At 37.1% G+C, this 22871-nt stretch overlaps 1 protein-coding gene across 1 annotated transcript in view; it reads left to right on the forward strand.

Annotated features, from left to right (window-relative positions):
• The first annotated feature begins 1658 nt into the window (after positions 1-1658).
• Positions 1659-22871, forward strand: part of PTEN (phosphatase and tensin homolog) — a 93819-nt gene continuing 72606 nt past the window's right edge. The window contains exon 1 of the mRNA XM_047759412.1: positions 1659-2739. Within this exon, the coding sequence (XP_047615368.1) occupies positions 2661-2739 (79 nt within the window). The 5' untranslated portion in view covers positions 1659-2660. The remainder of the gene's footprint in view (positions 2740-22871) is intronic.

The following is a 22871-nucleotide window of genomic DNA, read 5'->3' on the forward strand; positions in this document are numbered from 1 at the left end:
ACCAGCTCAGAGGCAGTGACAAAGTTTGTTGCAACATCGTTAAATTCACGCAGCGGGCTGCTGCCCGGAGATACCCTTTTGCCCCAAGAATACAGTACCTGAAAGTTTCGCCCTAAGGGGTAGTGTACTAGCTCCAGACCCCCAGGGTTTGAAGAAGTCGCGGTGCTAGGGAATCTAGAACGCGGAGTCTCAGTTTTCCGGCCTCTAGCTTGCTCTGGGGGTAGCAGGCGAAGGGTGCGACCAATTTGGGAAGTCTCGCTCTAAGATTTGCAAGAATCAACGGCAGCGACCAAGGCGAGGGGAGGCGGGGGCACGTGCTTGGATGTGGGTGCTTGTGTAACCAGCTCCTCAGGCTCCAGCCCCGACAGCGCTTCAGCGGGAGGCTCGTCTGAACCTGTCTTTCCACCAAGACCCAGGAGGCTCTGGGGTCCCTCTGCTTCTGAAAGGCGGGAGCCCTCTGGGCAAAAGAAGCGAAACACTTGCCTCTGGAGTTATCAAATGGGAGTGGGAATTTGGAAAGTTCCCCAACTAGGATCACACGTGACCTCCCCCTGAAAGTAGTTCCGACTGTGGCCCGTATATCCCTCCACCTCTTTTTGAACCCTCCTCGGTCTCCGCGGCTCCGCCCACTCGCCGGGGCTGCAGCTTCCTACCGTCGCGTACTTCTCTCTCCCGTCCAGCAACCCGAGTCTCCGCCCGGGTGGTGGAGCGCGGAACCGGGCCCCGGGGCGATCCAGCCAGCCAGGTTTTCACAGCGGCCCAAAAGGGGGCGGGGCGAGGAGCCTCTGGCTCAGTTCGACGCGGTGAACCCTACTGGAACCCCGAGGGGAGAGATGCTCTCTGCTCTCCAGGGGGCTGGGGTGCATCCCATCGTCGGGTATCAGCTTTCATTTCACCTGGACATTTGTCCTTTGGGATCTAGAAATTCAGGGGCGATGTGTTCATATTCAGCACGCTCTGCTGGGACCTTTCAATTTTAGGGCAAATGAACCGGGTTGCCGGGGAAGCGGGAGGTGGGGCGATGCAAGGGAGCCGGATGAGGTGATACACACTAGAGACACAATAAGGGATTCTTTGTATTAAGACTGACACCTTGAGGACACGGGTGGGGGTTGGGGATAGGTGGATTTTTTGGCAGAGGCTGCTGCAGTCAAATCCCTGCGAACGATTGTGATCCGACAGCGGTGCAAAAGGACGGGGGGTTGCAGGCCGTGCCAGGGAAATCTGGGGGCAAGGGGAGAGGTGTCCTCGCTGTAGGGACCATCCTTGCGCTTCCCGGTACACTACCAGCGCAGTCACCTGGTCTTTCCCACCTGTGCACAGGTAACCTCAGACTCGCGTCAGTGACACTGCTCAAGGAACCTGCCTCAGCCTTCACCTTAACCCCTCTGTCTCGCTCGCAACAGCCTATTCTGCCTCGGGTTGCGTTGCTGGGCACAGGCTATGGTTCAGCTCGTCCCCCCACCCTGCGTTGCTGCAGAAGCAGCCGCAGCAAGTGCAGCTTCAGGCGGCGGCCTCGGAACAAGCCTGAGCGAGCCCCGGGCAGTCATACTGGGCATGCTCAGTGGCGCCTGCAGGTTGGGGACTCGGCGCTCGCACCAGAGCTGCCGCTTCTGCCCCCTCCCTAAAGCCCCAGCCCTGCCCTGCGCGTGTCTCCCCTGGCGCGGTCCGGCCCGCCTCCCGCCTCCCCTCGGGCTCCCAGGCGCCCCTGCCCCTAGCGCGGCGGCGGAGGGGGCGGGCAGGCCGGCGGGCGGTGATGTGGCGGGACTCTTTGTGCACTGCGGCAGGATACCCGTTCGGAGCCGGGACGCGGCTGCGCTCAGTTCTCTCCTCTCGGAAGCTGCAGCCATGATGGAAGTTTGAGAGTTGGGCCGCTGTGAGGCGAGACCGGGCTCAGGCGAAGGAGATGAGAGACGGCGGCGGCCGCGGCCCAGAGCCCCTCTCAACGCCTGTGAGCAGCCGCGGGGGCAGCGCCCTCGGGGAGCCGGCCGGCCGGCGGCGGCGGCAGCGGCGGCGTTTCTCGCCTCCTCTTCGTCCTCTTTTCTAACCGTGCAGCCTCTTCCTCGGCTTCTTCTGAAAGGGACGGTGGAAGCCGTGGGCTCGGGCGGGAGCCGGCTGAGGAGCGGCGGCGGCACCTCCCGCTCCTGGAGCGGGGGGGAGAAGCGGCGGCGGCGGCGGCGGCGGCTGCAGCTCCGGGGAGGGGGTCGGAGTCGCCTGTCATCATTTCCAGGGCTGGGAACGCCGGAGAGTTGGTCTCTCCCCTCTTACTGCCTCCAACACGGCGGCGGCGGCGGCGGCACATCCAGGGACCCGGGCCGGTTTTAAACCTCCCCTCCGCCGCCGCCGCACCCCCCCTGGCCCGGGCTCCAGAGGCCGCCGGAGGAGGCAGCCTTTCCGAGGATTATTCGTCTTCTCTCCATTCCGCTGCCGCCGCTGCCAGATCTCTGGCTGCTGAGGAGAAGCAGGCCCAGTCGCTGCAACCATCCAGCAGCCGCCGCAGCAGCCATTACCCGGCTGCGGTCCAGAGCCAAGCGGCAGCAGAGCGAGGGGCATCAGCTACCGCCAAGTCCAGAGCCATTTCCATCCTGCAGAAGAAGCCCCGCCACCAGCAGCTTCTGCCATCTCTCTCCTCCTTTTTCTTCAGCCACAGACTCCCAGACATGACAGCCATCATCAAAGAGATCGTTAGCAGAAACAAAAGGAGATATCAAGAGGATGGATTCGACTTAGACTTGACCTGTATCCATTTCTGTGGCTGCTGCTCCTCTTTGCTTTTCTGTCACTCGCTCTTATAACGTGGGAGTAGACGGATGCGAAAAATGTCCATAGTTTGGGTGACTATAACGTTTAACCCTAATCAGATTTCTAGATCATGTATATTTTGTGCTGCTTTTGAATGCATTCAGCCTAGGGTGTGTTCATCTAGACAGAACTCTTGCTTGGTTGCAAGTGTCAAGGCGCCCATGGGTTTCTTAGTCTGTCTACGGGGTCTCTTCCTAAGGGCTATTGTCCGTTAATACAGAATACAGTACAGTGTTAGTGGATTAGTGAGCTAGGTAATCCGGTCTATTAAATGAACAGAAAAGTAGATGCTTTGAGGTTGAGCATATTTCGATTAAATCTTGGCTTTAGGCCCTAGATCAAGGGTATAGATCAGATTAAAATGAAAATTAGTGTTGCACGTACGCATATTGCATCAGAATCTTGCAGTGATTGTTTTGAGTTTCCTGGGTTGCATTGATAGATTCTTTTAAAATGTGAGTTGTGAACTGATTTGCATAACTTTAGAGAGAATCATTTTAGCATATATGGTGCTCATTTGAAGGCAAAAGTAGGTTTGTGTGTTAAAACAAAGTTAATTACAACTTTGAACTGTATGTGGAAGTTTTGTAGCTTGAAATCAATAGTGCTGTGGTATATCTCATAAATCGTTCTTATTAGATCTTTGTTAAATTTGCTCCCCTCCCCCCATTGGGATGATATGAGATAGGGTATGAAATTTGCAATTCAGTAGCATTTTATATTCAGTGCTCTTGTGACAAGTAGTAGAATGGAGATTGAGTGGTTTTTGATCCCAGATGATAAGGTTGTATAGGTTGAAGGGTATAGTGTGTAGCAAATGGTGATTGCAGAGATTAAACTTCAGTTTCACTTGAAATTTAAGTATTATTGTGATGCCAGAATTGCTGCTCACCTTATTTAGGTATCATGTCCTCTGACACCTTTGGGTATCCGTTAATCTTACTCTGACTTGTGTAGAATGTCAAGTACAATTTATCAGCTAATAATCAGACTGGCAAGAGTGGATTACTCCAGCTTCAGATTGTAGGTGTGTTCCGCTTTTTCCATAAGGTGTCTTAAATTTACTGAGTCAGCTTGTTGAATAAGATAGAAACCCAAGAATTTCAATAGTGTATAGTATTGGTTGTCTAACAGGCCCTTGTACTTCAAAAGATGCTGGTTATCAAAAGGCATTAATCTTTGCAGTTTCAGGTATAATAAGCTGGCTTTGATCAAGGATGGGAATGGAGCCCTTTTTTGCAGAATGAAAAGTATCAGAAATTGAGAGTTGCGAAAGGCCAGTGTATAGACATGAGACAGGATTAAGTTACTGGTCTGAGATGACTGAAGCATTTTTTTAAGCCTCTATTAAGATAAGAAATTTGGTGGCATGAATTTTACTAGTTGACAATATTTAGTTAAAACTGTGTAGTTTTATGTGTTAATATTCTTTAATAAAAGTGGTTTCTTAGCAACTGTCAGTAAACATCTCTCCTAAAGGTAAAGTGAGACTAAAGTGTTTATATCTACAGCTAAAAATTGTGGGGGAGTTTTTTTGAATCAAACGTTGTATATCTGGAGAGATTTTATTCCTTCGGGTTATGTATGTGCACATAGTGTGCACCGCTAACTTACTCGAAGTATTTGTTTTGAAATGAAGATAAAATTACTGAAGAAATAGCTTTACCACGCACACAAGGTAACAGTTTTCTGTTAAGTTAAAAAATAATGTTTAAAAAGAATATTTGGAAATTTTAAAGTTGCATTAATTGAAAACTTTACTGAGACTGAACTTGACCCGCTTACCCAGAAGTTAATTATGGAAAAACTCTTCTGATTTGTAACTTACTTCAAAAATAGTCTACTGTTGGCGTAAACTGACAGTCATCTGAATACATAGGAACACATTAATTAACCGTTTATTTAACTTTTTAAAATAAGCCTCCATTCAAAACATTTTCTAGAATGCTGTTTATTAGATTGTTTTTAAACAGTATGTTTATGCTACTTTTGCTATACCCATTTGATTTAAACGTATCAGAGTTATAAGACTAACATTTTCCTACCAGATTCTTATATATGAGCAGTAAGTTGATTGGCCATTTCTCCTCTGATTTCAGAAAATGTGTGCCTCTATGTCTGAAATTTATGACTTATAACTTTCTCTAAAACTGTCCTCTTAGTTATGGTATGCATAGAAAGCAGTATCATATATTGCATCAAATGACTAATAACATTTAATTTCTAGAGTCATGGTTTTATTGAGCCAAATGATGATATATATAAAAAAATCACTTAGGAAAGTCAGTAACTGGGCCTGCTCTTTTGATAGTTACACTTCCAATAATTTTGATATACCAAAGCACTTTGGTTTGCTTGGTTTCACTTTAGTGTTTTGTTTTTATTGTAGGGGGAAAAATTAAAATGGCCATTGACGGCTTTGTCTCTAGCAGGTTGCTCAATTTCAGAAGCCAGCCTGTTCAAAGTTAAGTTCTTTCATGAGTGTAGTGATTGGAGTATTTTTATCTGATAAAGATTAATAATGAAATGATTTCTCAAGAAAATTGAAGACAATATTTTTTTTGCAAAATTGGATTATTCTAAAAGTAATTTGTTGGTAGAGTTTTATCCTTAATGGTAGTCTGAAAGTAGCACTGAACATGAGACAATAATTCATTGTCTTCAGATTTCAGGGAAACTTTAGGCTTTTCTTGTATTTTTATTGTTTGATAAGTTTGTGTCTTCAAATATTAACCTTCATAGGGACTATTGTTAATTTGTAGGGAGTACAGTAACTATTTAGCTGTATTATCTTTTAAGATCAGTGGTTACTGACATAACCATATTGTGAGTTTTTTTTTAAAAAGTTATTATTCACAATTTTTATTTTACACTGTTTTATATTTCCTAAGTTGTGTTTCTTTCCTGTGGAATGTGCCTGGGCCACCTAATTGGTCTGTGATAACTTACATTTTCATAAAGCTTATTCAAGAATAGAGAGCTCCTGAGAGGAATTTACAGCTTCTACGGCTTAATATAAGCTGGCTGTTCATTGTAAAAGTTAGCACAGTAGTACAGTCCTCAGTGCAGAGTTAACATTGCTATGATATATTAAATAAATATCATAAAATATGGTAAGATATAACCACCTTAATTTTAAATTTAGTTTAAAAAAGATAGAGAAATAATGCATTTGTGTATATCACTTTTTAGAATTTTATTTTAACAACATTCAAGATAGCTGGTGATATTTTAACTCTTATGTGGAACAGTGTAACATTTCCATTTTCCTTTTAACCATACACACACAAAAATATACGATTCTCTTAATGTTACAAAATTCCTTACTTTTTGGAAGTCTTCAGTACTGATTTTTATTTTTTTAATTTATTTTTAAATATATATTTTATTTTATTTTTTGGCCACACTTGGGGCATGTAAAAGTTCCCAGGGTAGGGATCGAACCCTTGACACAGCAGTGGCCCAAGCCACTGCAGTGACAATGCTGGATTCTTACCTCCTCACTGCACCACAAGAGAACTCTAGTACTGATTTTCAGATGTCCTCATTTTGAAATTTGCCCCATTTGCTATTTGTTCATTTGGTGATAGCTTAATTCTTTTTAATAATTTTTAAGCCACTTAAGTAATCATTTAGTGATTAGTGTCATAGGAGTATTTATTATGAGAAAATCAGTTCACAAAGTTTCTACATTTAATTGACTCTCAATAAACATTCCACTTTAAAATTTTTATCTCAGCCTTTTTAGGAAGATAGCAGTACGGGAATTTTTTTTAAAATTTTATGTGAAATTGGAGTTTGTAAAGAGAAATTCAGAAATTTGCATGCATATGAGTTTTTCACTTACTTGAAATGTTAGGCCTTGGCTGTACTATAAGAATTTAGCTTCCAGAAAATATATTATTAATGATAGAATAAGAAATTTCCTGATACTTTTTTTTTTTCTTCCTGTAGAGACCTTTAGTTCTGAGGTTTTATTTCTATGTCATATAACCTATTCTTTTTCTCCTGTCTCTTTTTCTGATGGTAACTTGATTTTAAGTAAAGTTAGTATTGAAGAATTCTCTGTGGCCTGAATTTATGAAGGAAAGGTGTTAGGATTTGTCCTAAGGATAGTGATTCAAGACATTTGAATCAGCTTGGGTGATTGGGGTCTGAATTGATTTCAGTAAATACTCAGTTTTACAGTATTAAATATTCTATTTTACAGTTGCTTTCTACTTGGTAGTTTTGAAGTTAATGCGCTTGCTGTCAGAAATAATATCAGACTGAACAACCCTAGGTTGGTAAAGATTTGCTGAGCAAACCGATGTCCTTAATTCATATTACTGCCACATGCATTCTTACTGGTCAAGTGTTTTGGTCTGTGATTCTCTTTCTGAGCGTTGAATATATATATGTACTTAGTAGTGTAAAATACTTTTCGTTTGTTAGGAAAGGCAAATTTAGTATATTGGATTTGAGTGTTTACCAATCCCCTAATTTTTTGAATTTTTTTTATTGGTAACAGAAAAGCTATTAGCAGTTAGGTCCTTTTAAAAGAATTTGCATTGGAATAAAAAATTTTGGAAAAATTAATGTTGGAAAAATATTAATAAGGAAGAATAAACATAATTTAGGGGCAAATTAATTTTGGATGGGGAGTTTTAATTTAGTTCAGTATAGTTAGGGCAGATTCTTTTCATTTGCAATAGTTTGCATTAAGAGATGGGTGATCTTCAGTATTAGGTATACACTTGTTGTATTAGGTATACACTTGTTGATAGTGTTCAGAATATTGACAGATTTGGATACTTGGCTGCACCTTCTAGCAAATAATATTTTTTACCTGTACACGGTGTGGAAAAGAAGACTGTGTATTATAAGTGACTATATACGTAATTATCATCAGTAGTCATCACTTCAAATATGAACAGTGAATCTATAAGTGTTTGAGTACTTTATGTGTATTTATGTAAATGAATGCAAGGTTAGCAGCATAGTCCTATATCTAAAAAATGAATACATCCTTAAAGAGATCACCTTGTGGATAAGTTTTTATAATTTTCAAATGAGGTTAAATCTATTTTAAATTACTTTAAAATATCCAGTTTTGGTTTTATTGACACATTGTGTGTACATTGTTTCATGTTAGATTTTAGGGTGGCTGTGTAGACTCTGGAACCAACACTGTCTGTGTTGGAATCCTGGCTCTGCCTCTTAGTAGCTGGATGACTTTGTATAGCTTACTTAACTTTTCTCATTCTATTTTACCCGCAAAATGAGGATAATGGTTCCCACTCACAAAGTTTATTTTGAAGAATAAATGCAATATATAAGTAATTTACTTAGTATAGCACCTGCCACATTGTAAATACTAACATGGTAACTGCTGCTCTTAAAAATTATAATTTCTGATTTCCCATGTATGAGAAATTATTTATATTTTCATTTATGGGAAGAGCAGTGATTTTAACTGAATTTCCTCAGTTTTGGATATGTTAGCATGCTAATTGGTTCAGGCTATGAATAATTTTTAAAATAGGGGTATTCCTTTAGGAGCTCTGAGTGTAACGTGTCTGTGATTTTGCTGTTTCATCACAAATAGTTAAAGCTCTGTTCTCTCATACTGTTTGACCAAAAAAAAAGTTAATCATGCTAATCAGAGTTTTTGCTTTAAATACTAAAGTAGGATGAAAACTTCCTCTATTATGGCATAATGAGGTAGAAATTTGAAAATAAAAAGTTACTATAATATTAGATTTTCTTTAGTGTTAAAGATAGGTGAACTAAAATATATTTTTATTCACAAAGAGTAATCTTCATCTCAAAAGAAAAATTTAATATGATACAGCAGTTATGTAAACTGTCTGTCAATAAAGATATCTTAGCGTTTCTTTAAAGTTCACATTTTTGGAGGAGTCATGTGACTTTGAATGCCAGGTTAACATTTATTAACAATACCATTTACACTTAATATAATCTGGCAATGCATTAATATGAGAATTTTATTTAGGTTAAACTTATATATTATTATCTCCCGTTTTCTCATTTGATCAGTAGTTTCAATATAATTTTAGGTCCTAGAAATGGGAAGATAGAGCTAATGGACTTTCTTCTTCATTTATTTTTAACAGGTATGGGGAAGGATGGAATGAGCTTGAGGTGTGCTTGGTAAAGGCCATTACTTGTGCATAGGGATCAATCTTTTTTTCCTTTCCTAGTGCTGGTCTCCCAGCAGTGTCACAGTTCCCTCAGTAGTGAAGCACTTGATTTCCAGTGAGATTTGCTTGTTTGTTTTGCATTGCAGAATGAATCGTGCTCTAATTGTATATATGACTATTTGATTATGTGATTTTTACATGTTTTGTTATATGTTGTATAAGTTAGTATATTTTTGGTACAAGTCTAGTTTGTATAATTGAACTGTGCATTTTGACATCTAGGAAAATTTAGTTATCTAAAATTCTCTCTTACTTTCTCTCTCTTTCTCTCCAATGCTACATGCACCGATATTTTGCTTTATATCGCTATCCAAAACTTACAGTTGATTTAGTGCTGTTAAAGACCTTCAGAATAATTTTCACTTTTATTTCTTTGAATTTTTGTAGATTTTCACGCTAAAATATAGTAAGGTCTCTATTCTTTAGTAGTAATTTCAGGGATTGCATTCTTCTAATTTTATAGGTTTAATATTTTTGATATTTTAAAGAGGATGTAGTTATTTAAGGTATAATGAAATGCCCTGTGATTTGGATCAGGTGTTCTTTAAATCAAATGTATTCTTTTTTTGTTTTGTTTTGTTTTGGTCTTTTTGCCATTTCTAGGGCCGCACCCTTGGCATATGGAGGTTCCCAGGCTAGGGGTCGAATTGGAGCTGTAGCTGCTGGCCTACACCAGTGCCACAGCAACACGGGATCCAAGCTGCATCTGTGACCTACACCACAACTCACGGCAATGCTGGATCCTTAACCCACTGAGCAAGGCCAGGGATCGAACCCGCAACCTCATGGTTCCTAGTTGGGTTCATTAACCACTGTGCCACAACGGGAACTCCAAATCAAATGTATTCTTAAAGTGATTTATAAATATAGAATACATGTTCAAAGCTCCCTGTTTGAACATGTCACAGTTCAAACTGTACATGTCACGGTTCCCTCGGTGGTGAAGCACTTGATTTCCAGAGAGATTTGGAATTTTTTTAAATGTATGCAATTTTTTTTCCATTTAAAATTCTTTTGCTGTCATGAATTTAGTGAGACTCTTCTTTTTGAGTGTTCTCGTTACTCTAGAACTATTTATTGGAAATTCAAAAAATAGAATTGAAATCTTTTTTCTACTTATAAAAAAGAGTAACTTGTAAAGGCTACCAGAAGATTGAGTCCAAAGAAAGATGTTAGGGTTTTTAGGCACCTGGTACAGTATTTTTCCTGTTGTTACAGGTGATTCTCAAATGTTAGATGGCATCCAAATAACTTGCAAGGCTTGTTAAGTCATAGTGCTTGCCCCACCTCCAGAGTTTCTGACTCATCAGGTCTGGGTTGGGGCCTGAGAATTTGTATTTCTAGTAAGTTCCCAGATGGTACATGGGGAATCAAACTTTGTGGACTACTGTGTTATATTATCTCCTGTCAAGCAAATCCTTAATATATTATCTCCTTTTGTTTGATAGAATTTACATATACATTATATCATTTGATCTGTAAACTCCAGATAGTCCAGCATGGCAAATGTTATCCTGGTTTTTGTGGACAAGGCAATGAGTTTAGAAAGACAGCATAGGGAAATGGAAGGAACATAGATTTGGGTGTCAGCTAGACTTAAAGTCTAGCTTAAATCCTTGTTCGTCTACTTTATCAGTCATATAATAAAAGGGTAAACTACTTAACCTTAGTGAACTCTGTAGTTTCCACATCTTTAACATGGTGATTAAAAACCCTTAACTTGTAGGGTGCTTTTTTTTTTTTTTCCTCTGTAGGCATGGCACACATGGAAGTTCTAGGACTAGGGATTGAATCCGTGCCACAATAGCAAGCTCAGCCACTGAGGTGACAACACTAGATCCTTAACTCTTGCCACAAGGGAACTCCCATAGGGTGCTTTTTAAAGATTTGTTAGAATTTATTTTCAGAATATTGGTTACCGACTGGGAGTATGGTACCATGTCTGAGTATTTGACAATGTCTATAGTTATTTTTGGTGGTCACAGCTTGAGGGTCAAAGGTGGGGATGATATTGTCATCCATCTTGGGGGATAGAGGCCAGAGATGCTGCTAAACATTCTGCAATGCATAGGACAGTCTCATCCACAGCAAAAAAATTGTCTGGCCCAAATTGCCAACACTGCTTATGTTGAGAAACTAGTTTAGAGATATAAGGTGTCTGGTATATAGTAAGTATAGTATTTGATTAAAGTTGCCCTTAGGTTGTGGTATTTAAGAAAATCAAATTACTAATAAATGATAGAGCTAGGCTTTTAATATATATGTTTTCTGATTGCTGCTAGGCTAATATTCTTTGTAACGAGAGACCTTTGTCCACAAAGATACTCCTGATAACAACAACAATAATAAAAAGGTTTATTTGAAGAAGGCTTGTGTGTTACGTGGCTGATTGTGAAAGTGCTCATTTGAACTACTGTTAGGAAAAGCTGGGGGTGTTTTCAATAAACGTGTAAATATAATGTACTATATGAAGTATTCAAAAGGATATTACATAGAACTTCTCTAACAGGATGGATGTGCTTTATTATAAGAGCACTTTTTTTTCCATTTTTAAATTGCCAGTAGTTTTAAAAGTAATTCTTAGCTGCTTCCTTTAATTATGTAGTTAGGATATACTTTGCTCACAGGATAATTGTTTTGTGCTGTTTAATACACTCTTTAGTCTTACTTTTTTATTCTAAAGCTGTTTTTGTTACAGTCAGATGTGATGAAGTTAAATCTGCTGATGTAAAATGGCAAATTTCTGACAAGTTATAAAAACTTCTCTTATCTTTCCAGATGAAGAAAGTAAGGCCGTCTGTGAGGTTTTCTGATGCATGTGTTACATTCTTTTCTGGACCCTAAATTTGTTATGTGAGCCTGTTGAAAGTGCTTATTTATCTACATTGAAAACTTGCATTAATGTGTGAAGTTTTTAGAAAAAATTGGGATGGAGCTTTAGATTAGTCCAGATACGAGAAGATGCCAAGGGAGTAGCTTAGTGGATTCTGAATTTTGTTTTGATTTTAGGGCAGACAAATATAATTACGGAAATGTTCTAGGAATAGATTGTTTGCTATGATTTTTTTCTGTTCACTTGATTTTACAATCCACTTTGCCTTTAAACTTTGCACAGACAGTGAAGTATTGAAGGCCTATGTTAAAATTCCTTGTGAAATTTAAGTTTTGCCTGTTATGATTCCTTGTGAAATTATAAGAGATAGAGATAGTGATAAATATTTTAAAACTAAGACTGCTAATCATATGATAGCTTCACATTTGTTAAGAAAAATAAATAGCATTTATTGCTGTAATTTAATTAGATAAGGCCTATCTCTATGCCATTATTTCCTATAGTGTTTAATATAATCCATCATAGTGAACTTAAAGGTGTTTGTGTGTTTTAACAATTTCCAAAGCACCTCATAATTGCTTTAGTTTAAATAGTGAAGTTATCAGAAGTATTTAATTATTTCTCTGTAGTTATCATTAAACATGCTTCCAATATTTGACTGATATTATTTCCTGCTATTTTCTGATTTTCTTTAGATTTAAGGTGACTAAATATGAGGAAAAGATTTCATGATTTTGATTTATAAAATCATAATCTAGTACATGAAAAACAGCTGGAGTATTGAAGCTTTTCTTCCCCTTATTTACTTGCAGGACAGCTTTTGCATATTTAAAAATTTTAAACATTTTAATTGTTTAAAAGTGAGGCAAAATAGGAGTTCCCATTGTGGCTCAGTGGTTAATGAACCCGACTAGTGTCCATGAGGACACGGGTTTGACCCCTGACCTCGCTCAGTGAGTTAAGGATCCTGTGTTGCTGTGGCTGTGGTTGTAGGCTGGCGGTTGCGGCTTGGATTAGACCCCTAGCCTGGGAACCTCCATGTGCCGCAGGTTCGGCCCTAAAAAGACAGAAAGACAAAAAATAAAATAAATAAATAAATAAAAGTGAGGCAAAATAACATTTAAACACTTTTGATCTGTCACATTTCTTTTTTATAGTTTTTATATTGTAGGAATAGTAACTTACAGTGGATGTAGAAATAATTTGAATAAACTATCACATCATTTTATTTTAATAAATTAATTAATTTTTTTGTCTTTTTAGAGCCACACCTGCGGCATATGGAGGTTCCCAGGCTAGGGGTCCAATCAGAGCTGTAGCTGCCAGCCTACGCCAGAGCCATAGCAATGCCAGATCTGAACCTTGTCTGTGACCTACACCACAGCTCATGGCAATGCCAGATCCTTAACCCACTGAGCGAGGCTAGGGATCAAACCCGCAACCTCATGGTTCCTAGTCAGATTCATTTCCGCTGGGCCACAGACGGGAATTCCTCACATCGTTTTATACTAAAGTCGTTATAACCCTGTTGCTTTCCTTTCTTTAATCAGAAAAATTATGATTTGTCATGATGTTACTATTCCCTGGAGCATGCTTCCAATGATACAGTTTATATTTGCTTAGTTTACTTAGTGCTAGTAATTGGTGAAAATTTGCCAGGCATTCGCATTTACTGTCTGTCTGTCTGTCTATCTATCCTAGCTATCTGTCTATCTATCCTATCTATCTATCTATCTATCTATCTATCTATCTATCTATCTATCTATCTATATTTTCTTTTTAGGGCCTCCCCTGTGGCATTTGGAAGTTTCCAGGCTAGGGTTGAATTGGAGCTGCAGTTGGTGGCCTACACCACAGCCACAGCAATGTGGTATCCGAGTGGTGTCTGCAGCCTACACCATAGTTCATGGCTACACCAGGTCCTTAACCCTCTGGGCCAGGGTTTGAACCCACATCCCCAAGGATATTAGTCCAGTTCATAATCCACTGAGCCAGAAAGGAATCTCCCTATTTATAATCAATATTAATTTTTATGGTAAAAAATTGCATTTGTTACTTTATATCAGATTTTATTTTCAAGTTATCAGTTATTAAAATATGGAAATAGTTTTAACCTTATTATTTAAATTATGCTTCTCTATGAATTTATTCATGTAGTTAGAACAAAAAATATTGAGGAAGAAACAAACTGCTTTTTTAAACAAAATTACTTGTTAGAGTAACTTTTTCCTAAATGAGATAAAATAGTTTCAATTCTTAAACCTAAGAAAATTTTCATCTAGGTGTGATATATACCTTTTTGGTGTTACTGAAAACAGAGTGAAAGCAAAATTGTTTTCTCTGTGCAAGTGTGTGTATGTGTGTTTGGTTTTTTGCAACTCAAGAGGCAGTTTAGTATCTGAATAGTTTTCATGAACTAATTGTAGGAAATCTGTGTAAAATAACTTACTACATTGAAAGTATACAATTTTACACATCTAGGTTCTGTCCAGTATGATCAAGGTTATGTGTAATACTGTAAAATATGCTGAGGTACTGGTTATTAAGGCTATTTGAATTCTTTTTGATACTGAAAAGGTCACACAGATTGTGATTGTTGTGTAGTGTCCAAGAAGTAAGGCTTGCCATCTGTTACAAAAATATAGGAAAAAGTTAAGATAATCTAGTGATATAAGTGATTTGGGCACTTGTGTTTTTGGAATCAAATTAATTACAATTTTTAAAGGCTAGTATTAATTTTAAGCTTGCAGAAATTAAACTTAATGGTTATGCCAGTGTTGATAGTTTTCTGCTAAAATACAAAGATACTGGTTGAGAACTAAAGATTATATAATGAAAGTGTGGCTTTTAGGCATTTACTTTTACAAATTTATTTGGATATTTAAGTCAAAACATTATGTTTTAGGAGTTCCCGTCATGGCTCATCAGTTAACGAACCTGACTAGCATCCAAGAGGACACACAGGTTCGATTCCTGGCCTCGCTTAGAGGGTTAAGGATCTGGTGTGGCTGTGAACTGTGGTGTATGTAGCAGACGTGGCTGGGATCCCGCATTGCTGTGGCCCTGGCGTAGGCTGGCGGCTACGGCTTCAGTCGAACCCCTAGCCTGGGAACTTCCACATGCCTCGGGTGCGGCCCTAAAAAGAAAGACAAAAAAAAAGTTTAATGTGATGTTAAGTTATACAAGATTTTGATATTTTTAAACTAATTTTGTTAAGAGTTGGCATATGGGAATTCATTATTACAGAACTTAATAGAGATCTGATTTAATGAGTATTGCTTAAAGATTCAATTAAGTATTTTTCAAGTTCTCTCCTGTCTTCTATAACTCAATTCTTGTCTGTATCCTTGTAAATCAGTTTCCCCTAAAATTTTGCAAGTACATTTTGAACCACTATAGTAATTGTTTCCATAACTTAATTTCTTTTCACCTGCGGGAACTTAGTCTTGCTAGTTGCATATAAGTCTTTAAAATTGCATACTGAGCTTAATAGGATCTGATTAATTTTAATCTACTTTGTATTATTTCTTATGTTGACATTGTTTTTTATTGAGAATTTGTTATTATGCCAAATGAATAATATGATTAGATATAATATTTCAGTTTAGATGGGATTTTGAATTTATGTTCTCACATGCAACTTTGTGTCTCAGATTTCTGTTTTCTGGGTTAGAAACATCTTGCCAATTTCAAATTAATGTCTGATGAAAGTAGATGGTTTTACTAGGTTTAGTTTATAGAATTTGTTTAGGCCTGAATTGTAGGCCATGAGAAGAATGCCTTTTTGAACCTTTTTAGATAGACAGATAGAAATTACATCTTTTACATGAAGTGAGGTACATATGTGAGATTTTTATCCAAATATTAGAAGTTTACAAGTCTTTATCTGTTTTATTTACTTAATAGTATTTAAACAGTGTTAAGTGTTGAGCTCCTTTCCTTTCTTTTCATTTCTACAGTCTCTCTAGTGGTATTTTTGTCTTTCTGTATGTTAAACTTTGTATTTTTAAGTTTATTTACTGGTTGAAAAAGTTGACTGCTAGCTCTAGGTTAGTTTTTTCTTTAATGTTTCAGTTTAATTTCCAAGATTTTTAGTATGTTCTCTTAGAATATGAAGATTCCACAACTAATCATGGTTAGTAATTGTGTCTTCCTCCAGTTGCAGTAATTGGATTTATTCTAAAATGGTATCCCTTCAGGAACACACTATCTAAAATTAAGAATGTTATCTATTTAAAGCAAGCAGTGTAAACCTAATCTTATAGCATAGTATATTTTTAAATTGCATATTATTAAATCCTAAGGTCTGAATTTTGAGTAGTATTTTAGTATATGTAATTATAGGTCTTTTGGATAACATATTCAAGAAATGATAAATTGATGTAATGACTAAAATACCATCACTGGGAATATGAATCATATTTTATAGTATTTGTCATAGGCACTTGTCATAAAATCAGTAATATGATTCTTACGAATAGAATGATGAATGCCAACATGTGTACCCTCAATCTTTTAAAATCTACATGTATTTCTAGTTAATATTGTTCTTATCCAGATTAAAATACTGTACTTAGACAAAAACCATTTTTGCCACAATTGGGAAAAAAAGTCATTTTCAAGTTATTTTCTGGCTTAAGGTATGGAATAGAGAGGCTTGATTTAAAATATTAAAGCCAGATATAAAATGAAGCAGTTAATACACATTTGTTTGGAGCTTTTTTGCTTTAAAATGGTTCAAATTAACAGGGCTTTCTTTGAAAGATAAATTTGTTAAGAGAAGTAAATTTAAAAATTTTGCAGTTTGGGCTGAAGTAATAGGAAAAAGAAATATCTGCTTGCCAGAGATTCATTTGTACCTTGTGTGTGTGATAGCTTTTGAATGTTCAAAATTTGTTCATGATTGTATCTAAAAAATCAATACATTTAGAAATCTTGGGATCTTTCCTTTTTCCCCCCAAAAAAGTGCAGTTTGTTAATATTGGGTGAATTGGCACTAAATATTATTAGTCTTTTGTTGTCAAACTACTGACAAATCCTGTGGCATATTTTGTACCTGAACTCTTTGAAATTTTTTTTTCCTGTAATAGTTAATGGCCTTTCGTCTTTTTGCATAACTATAGAGTAGCCAAAACTAATGTTTTAGGTAGTCACTTCTGGTAAACTAAATGATATGAGAATGCTGTTACAGAAGTCATTTATAATCGAACATTGAATATAAAGATTAGAGCATAAAAGACACCCTCTCTGTACTTTAGAGTAACCAATGTGTTGATGTAATTTTAACTTTTACAATCTTTAATATGCCTTATTAAGATTTTGTGGTAGAAAATTCATTAAGACTAGCATTTGGCTTAGTTCAAGTGTATAATGTTGACAGGTTTGTCTAAGGCATGTTGTTAAATTGATAATCTTTTTGAAAGTTAGGTTAAGTCACAGCTATATTTTGTTCGATTTATCATTTGTAGTCAATCTTAGATGGTTTTTAGTGGGAGCAAAACTGTAGGGAGGTGTGTGTGTGTGTGTGTGTGTATTTTTTAACAGCAACAGAGTTCTGAAACAGGAAATCAGTCTTATCGTATTCATCCAGAGACCTAGGAAGGAGGTAATTGTTTGGTATACTCGTTAAAACCAGTTAGTTGGGCAACTTAAATTTTTAGAGGTTCACAGATGTAGGCTCAAACAGTTGTGGATGCATTATTTCATAATTAACAACTACTCTGGAGAAGAGTTGATTCAGTTAGTTGAAGGTACTAATTTTCCCTCAGCTAATACACTAAAAACTTATACTTAGAATTTTAGAATATTCCTAGCATTATCAGTGATTTGATAAGATACTTTTCTCTGGTTCTAATTTGCTTAAATTTAAGTAAAGTTCAGAGTGCTTTGATTATTCCTTTAAAATTTTTTTTAAACTATGTGTAATGTTAATATATCTGGCTTGAAATGTTTTCAAAATGATTCTTAAATAACTCAGAAGAAAAAAATTTACTTCTATTTCAGATATTTGTAAATTATCTTTCCCTATTAACGTATGTATGAACATAATTAGGTCCTTGCAGTCAGTGTTTTCATACTATTCTGTGATCTCTTTTAACATACATTTTTATCTGTCAAGTACTTTTTTTTTTTCTTTTTCCTTTTTAGGGCCACACCTGTGGCATATGGAAGTTCCAAGGTTAGGGACTGAATCGGAGCTGCAGCTGCCAGCCTACGGCACAGCCACGGCAATACCAGATCCCAGCCCATCTGCGACCTGTGCTGCAGCTTGCAGCAACATCAGATCCTTAACCCACTGAGCAAGCCCAGGGATCGAACCTGCAACCTCGTGGGTACTAATCAGATTCTTAACCTGCTGACATAGGAACTTGTGTCAAGTACTTATTTTAAAAGTTATACAGGTAATAATTCATCAGGCTTAAATATAGTTTGCTAAACAGTATTTATTTGTCTTTTTGTTGTTGTTGTTATTGTTGTTGCTATTTCTTGGGCCGCTCCCGCGGCATATGGAGGTTCCCAGGCTAGGGGTTGAATCGGAGCTGTAGCCACCAGCCTACGCCAGAGCCACAGCAACGCGGGATCCGAGCCGCGTCTGCAACCTACACCACAGCTCACGGCAACGCCGGATCGTTAACCCACTGAGCAAGGACAGGGACCGAACCCGCAACCTCATGGTTCCTAGTCGAATTCGTTAACCACTGCGCCACGACGGGAAATCCTAAACAGTATTTATTATTATAAACATCTTTGTATAGTTTAGTTTTTTTTCTTGGTTTGTTTTCTTGTATTGTTAGAGTGGGATTATTGGAATAAAAGGTACAGCAGTTTCATAGCTCTATATTACAGGTTGCAGATTTTTTGCCAAAATATAGTGTTGTTCCTAAGAGGAGGAATTTTTAGTAATTCCTGATACACCTTTGAAGAATGTGATATTTTCATTTGGAAAGTGAGATATAAACTTAAATTTCAAAGCAAAAATATATGCTTTTCAGTCAGTAAGAGTTGGAATTATATAAAAACATGCAAGAAAGTTGTTAAGATTCAAGTTGGAGAAGTAGAAAACTTTAGTAAAGTTCATATATTATTTGGTAGTCACTTTGCCTTTCTGATGTGGCACTGCTAGCAGATAATTAAAAAGTGTTAAAGGGAACCTAAAATTTATGCTAAAGTGAACGAACTTAGGTTAATATATTGGAATTCCTTTTTTTACAATTTGTTTACAAAAACACTAAGTTGCCTTGCAGTGAGACATTTAACCTAAAAATAAATAGCAGGACATTTCTAATTTATACAACTTCAAATAATAATAACCCCTTTTTACAATTGTAGACCTCTTTGTAGTTTTATAGAGTTATTTCCAGATACCCTATGTGATCTTTGAAACAACCAGCAATGATGTTACAAGTGTTATAATCACTATTTTACAGAAAAGCAAGAATATTTGAGGCCCAGAGATTGAAATAACTTAATCTGAAGTCTAGGCTTTTAAGTTGCAAACCTAAGAATGGAATTCTGGTCTTCTATGTTAAATGACAGTATGCATCAAGTACTTAGTACAGGGCCAGGCCCCTAGTAAATATTTCAGTGTTCCTGTGTCCTGTGTTGTTTCTGGACATTTCTTCTTTATTCTTAAAATTCCCATCTTTTTGGAGCAGTCTTCCTCTTAATATTTCTTTTGTACCTATGTACCCTTTTCACTTTAGAAAATAAGATTTTAAGCTTCATTAATTTGGTCTGAACAGGGATCATTATATGACATATATTAGGGCAAATGATCTTAAATAATGAACAATTAGCATTTTGTCAACTGAAAAATTTAAGGAATTCCTATTTCTGTTTCCTCCCAATATGAATCCAAATATTTAACACACTTAATAGGGAAAAACAAAATCTAGTAAGAAATATAAAATTTTTTTTATGGTTTCTGATCTTTATTTTCATCTTTATTTGCTTGGTTAATTCTTTTTTGTATTTTTGGGTTTTTTTTTTTTGCCTTTTCTAGGGCCACTCCCGCAGCATGTGGAGGTTCCCAGGCTAGGGGTCGAATTGGAGCTGTAGCTGCTGGCCTACACCAGAGCCATAGCAATGCCAGATCCGAGCCACGTCTGCGACCTACACCACAGTGCACGACAACGCCGGATCCTTAACCCACTGAGCGAGGCCAGGGATCGAACCCGCAACCTCATGGTTTCTAGTCGGATTCGTTAACCACAGCGCCATGACAGGAACTCCAAGAAATACAAAATTTTTATTAAATGAGAAAGCCATAGAAGTCCATGAGCACAATTTGATTTTAGAAGTTGGTAATATGAATATAACTGTGACATACTTGGAAAGTGTTTGTTAAATTTAAACTTGTTAAAATTTGTTGAAAGAAGTGTAAAGCTGATGTAGCTTATGAACCAATGACTGAATTTCTTTTCCTCTCACCTGAGCCTTAGGTGTATGTGGTTAGACAGCATCGAAAGCAGGGAAAATGCTCCAGAAATTAGTGGAAAATAAAATTAAATGGTGAAGTGGCTGCATTTGCTAACTTGCTTTGATTCTTGTCTTCTCTTGTTAGTCTGACTTTGTTCCTTTACTTATGCTGCCAGTTTAGCTCAGTGTTCCTATCAAATTTGCTTTTGATACTTTTTTTTTGTCTTTTGGTTGTTGTTGTTGTTGTTGTTGTTGCTATTTCTTAGGCTGCTCCCGCGGCATATGGAGGTTCCCAGGCTAGGGGTCGAATTGGAGCTGTAGCCACCAGCCTACGCCAGAGCCACAGCAACGCAGGATCCGAGCCGAGTCTGCAACCTACACCACAGCTCACGGCAATGCCGGATCGTTAACCCACTGAGCAAGGGCAGGGACCGAACCCACAACCTCATGGTTTCTAGTCGGATTCATTAACCACTGAGCCACGACGGGAACTCCTGCTTTTGATACTTTTTGATAGCTACCTCTATAGTGACTGTCTGCATGTCATTTTTTTAGACCTGTCATGTTCTGTATATGCTATTACTTCATATTGTTACAACTTACAGTTAGCTGGAATTCTAAAAATAGTTTATATGTGATCTTTGGAAATAAGGAAATTAATTATTTAAATAATTCCTTAAAATAATTACGGCAGAAAAAAATAGTTATTTGTATACTAGCACTGTACTTTATAAGTTGTTAAGGGATAAGCATATCTACACATTGTACCTAGTACTACAGAGAAACTTCTCAGAACTGCTCTACTGTTAGTAATTATTATACTTAAAATAAGATTCAGTCTATATATCAGGAACATATTATTGTAAAATAAGGCTTAGGGAGCACTGTTTTTATCCCTTGTCATTTTGAAAAAAAAGCAACATAATGGAAAGTAGTAAAACAAAATATGTTAGGGAGCTATTTTTGGTTGTTACCCTCTATTTGAAAATTCAAGGTAAATTTATAGCATAAACCACATTAATTAAAAATTCTGAAATACAGTAGACTCATGAGATCACAACTCACAAGGTGTTTTCTAAAAGATAATTTGTTAATTATAGGCAATTAGGAAAATATTTTTAGTGTTTTAAGTTATGATTGGCTGCGTAGAATATCCAATAAAATTATTTAGCTCTTATGAAGCCACATTATTTTATAATAGGTCAGTTATACTGTGGGTTAAATCAACTTCTGTAGACAGACTTTAAAACATGACTAATGTTTATTAGTTTTTTCCTTTGGAACAGTATTCAGTGTTGTGAGAAGGGACTGTTTTAGCACTTGAATCAAACATGATATATATAACTATCAGAACTCATAAACCAATAACTTAAGATCTGTGTATTTAATTGTAGGTAAATTATACTTCAGTTTAAACAAAACAAATTTAGCACATTTGCTTGAAGGTAGGGGAGTGGGGAAAGACTGTCTATTGTGTCTCATCTCCTATAGCTATGATGGCATTCCAACTTGGGCAAGATAGAAAGTACCATCTATGCATTTCTCACCTCTCTGTTGCATGTGTAGTAGCCAATGATGTGGGGAAAAAAGGCTTTTTTTTTTTCTGGAGTTACGTTTTACGTATGTTCTTAAATAAAAAGGCAAATTGATATAGTACAGTTTTTAAAGAGTTTAAAATTTCTGTTAAGCTTAGATGCTCTTTAGAAGGGTTAGATTATTCAGTAAGTCAGTGTCATTGAAGAACAACCTAATAGTTCTGGTGGGCTCTTCTATTCCAGAGTTGTACCATTTGTTTAACTGAGAGACAAACATCACTGTTTTAGGCATTGTTCATATATTACATAATTTAATCCTTATAACAATGCTATTATATGATAGTATTTTAATAGTATTATGATAGTATTTTATTATTCAGAGCAAAATATCTAAAATTTTTTTGTAAGAAACATTTTAGCATAGGGAAGCAAAAAGCCATATATTAAAAAGATTTTGTTTATTGATATAATTCTTGGCATAAGAAATATTTGCCTCAAGTTTGAGCACTCAATAGCTGCTGACGTTAGTTTTGGAAATACCAGTAGATTTTTATATTGTGTTTCAGAAGTTTTTTAATTTTAACGTTATTTCAAATTACTTTCATTTGAAACTGCTTCCTTTGAAAATTTTATATTTTATTGATTTGAAATATGGAAAAACTTAATCTTTTGTGAGACAGAATGGTGTAAAAAGCTTGGGCTTTGGAGTTAGGTACATGGGTTTGAATCATAACAAACTACTTAACTGGCTTTAGGACCTTTGGCAAATTACCCAATCTTTTTGACCCTCAATTTCATCATCTATGAAGTGGTAATGTTACTTCATAGGATTGTTAAGATTAAATGAGAATGCATTTGGCATACTGTCTGGGACATGTTCTTTCTGTTTTTCAATCTTATGAGGGATGCCAAAGTCTTGGGAAAAAACTGTATGAATAAGAAAGATGAGAGTCTGAGCAACCTGAAACCTTAAGAAGACTGAAGTCCTAGCTTTTCTTTATAGGAAGGACTGGATTGTTACTCTATAAGAGATTGCAGGGCCATAGGAACTCCCATGTTGATCCTGGCCTTTGATTCCTT

Source organism: Phacochoerus africanus, chromosome 15, assembly GCF_016906955.1.
Source record: "Phacochoerus africanus isolate WHEZ1 chromosome 15, ROS_Pafr_v1, whole genome shotgun sequence".
Lineage (NCBI taxonomy): Eukaryota > Metazoa > Chordata > Mammalia > Artiodactyla > Suidae > Phacochoerus > Phacochoerus africanus.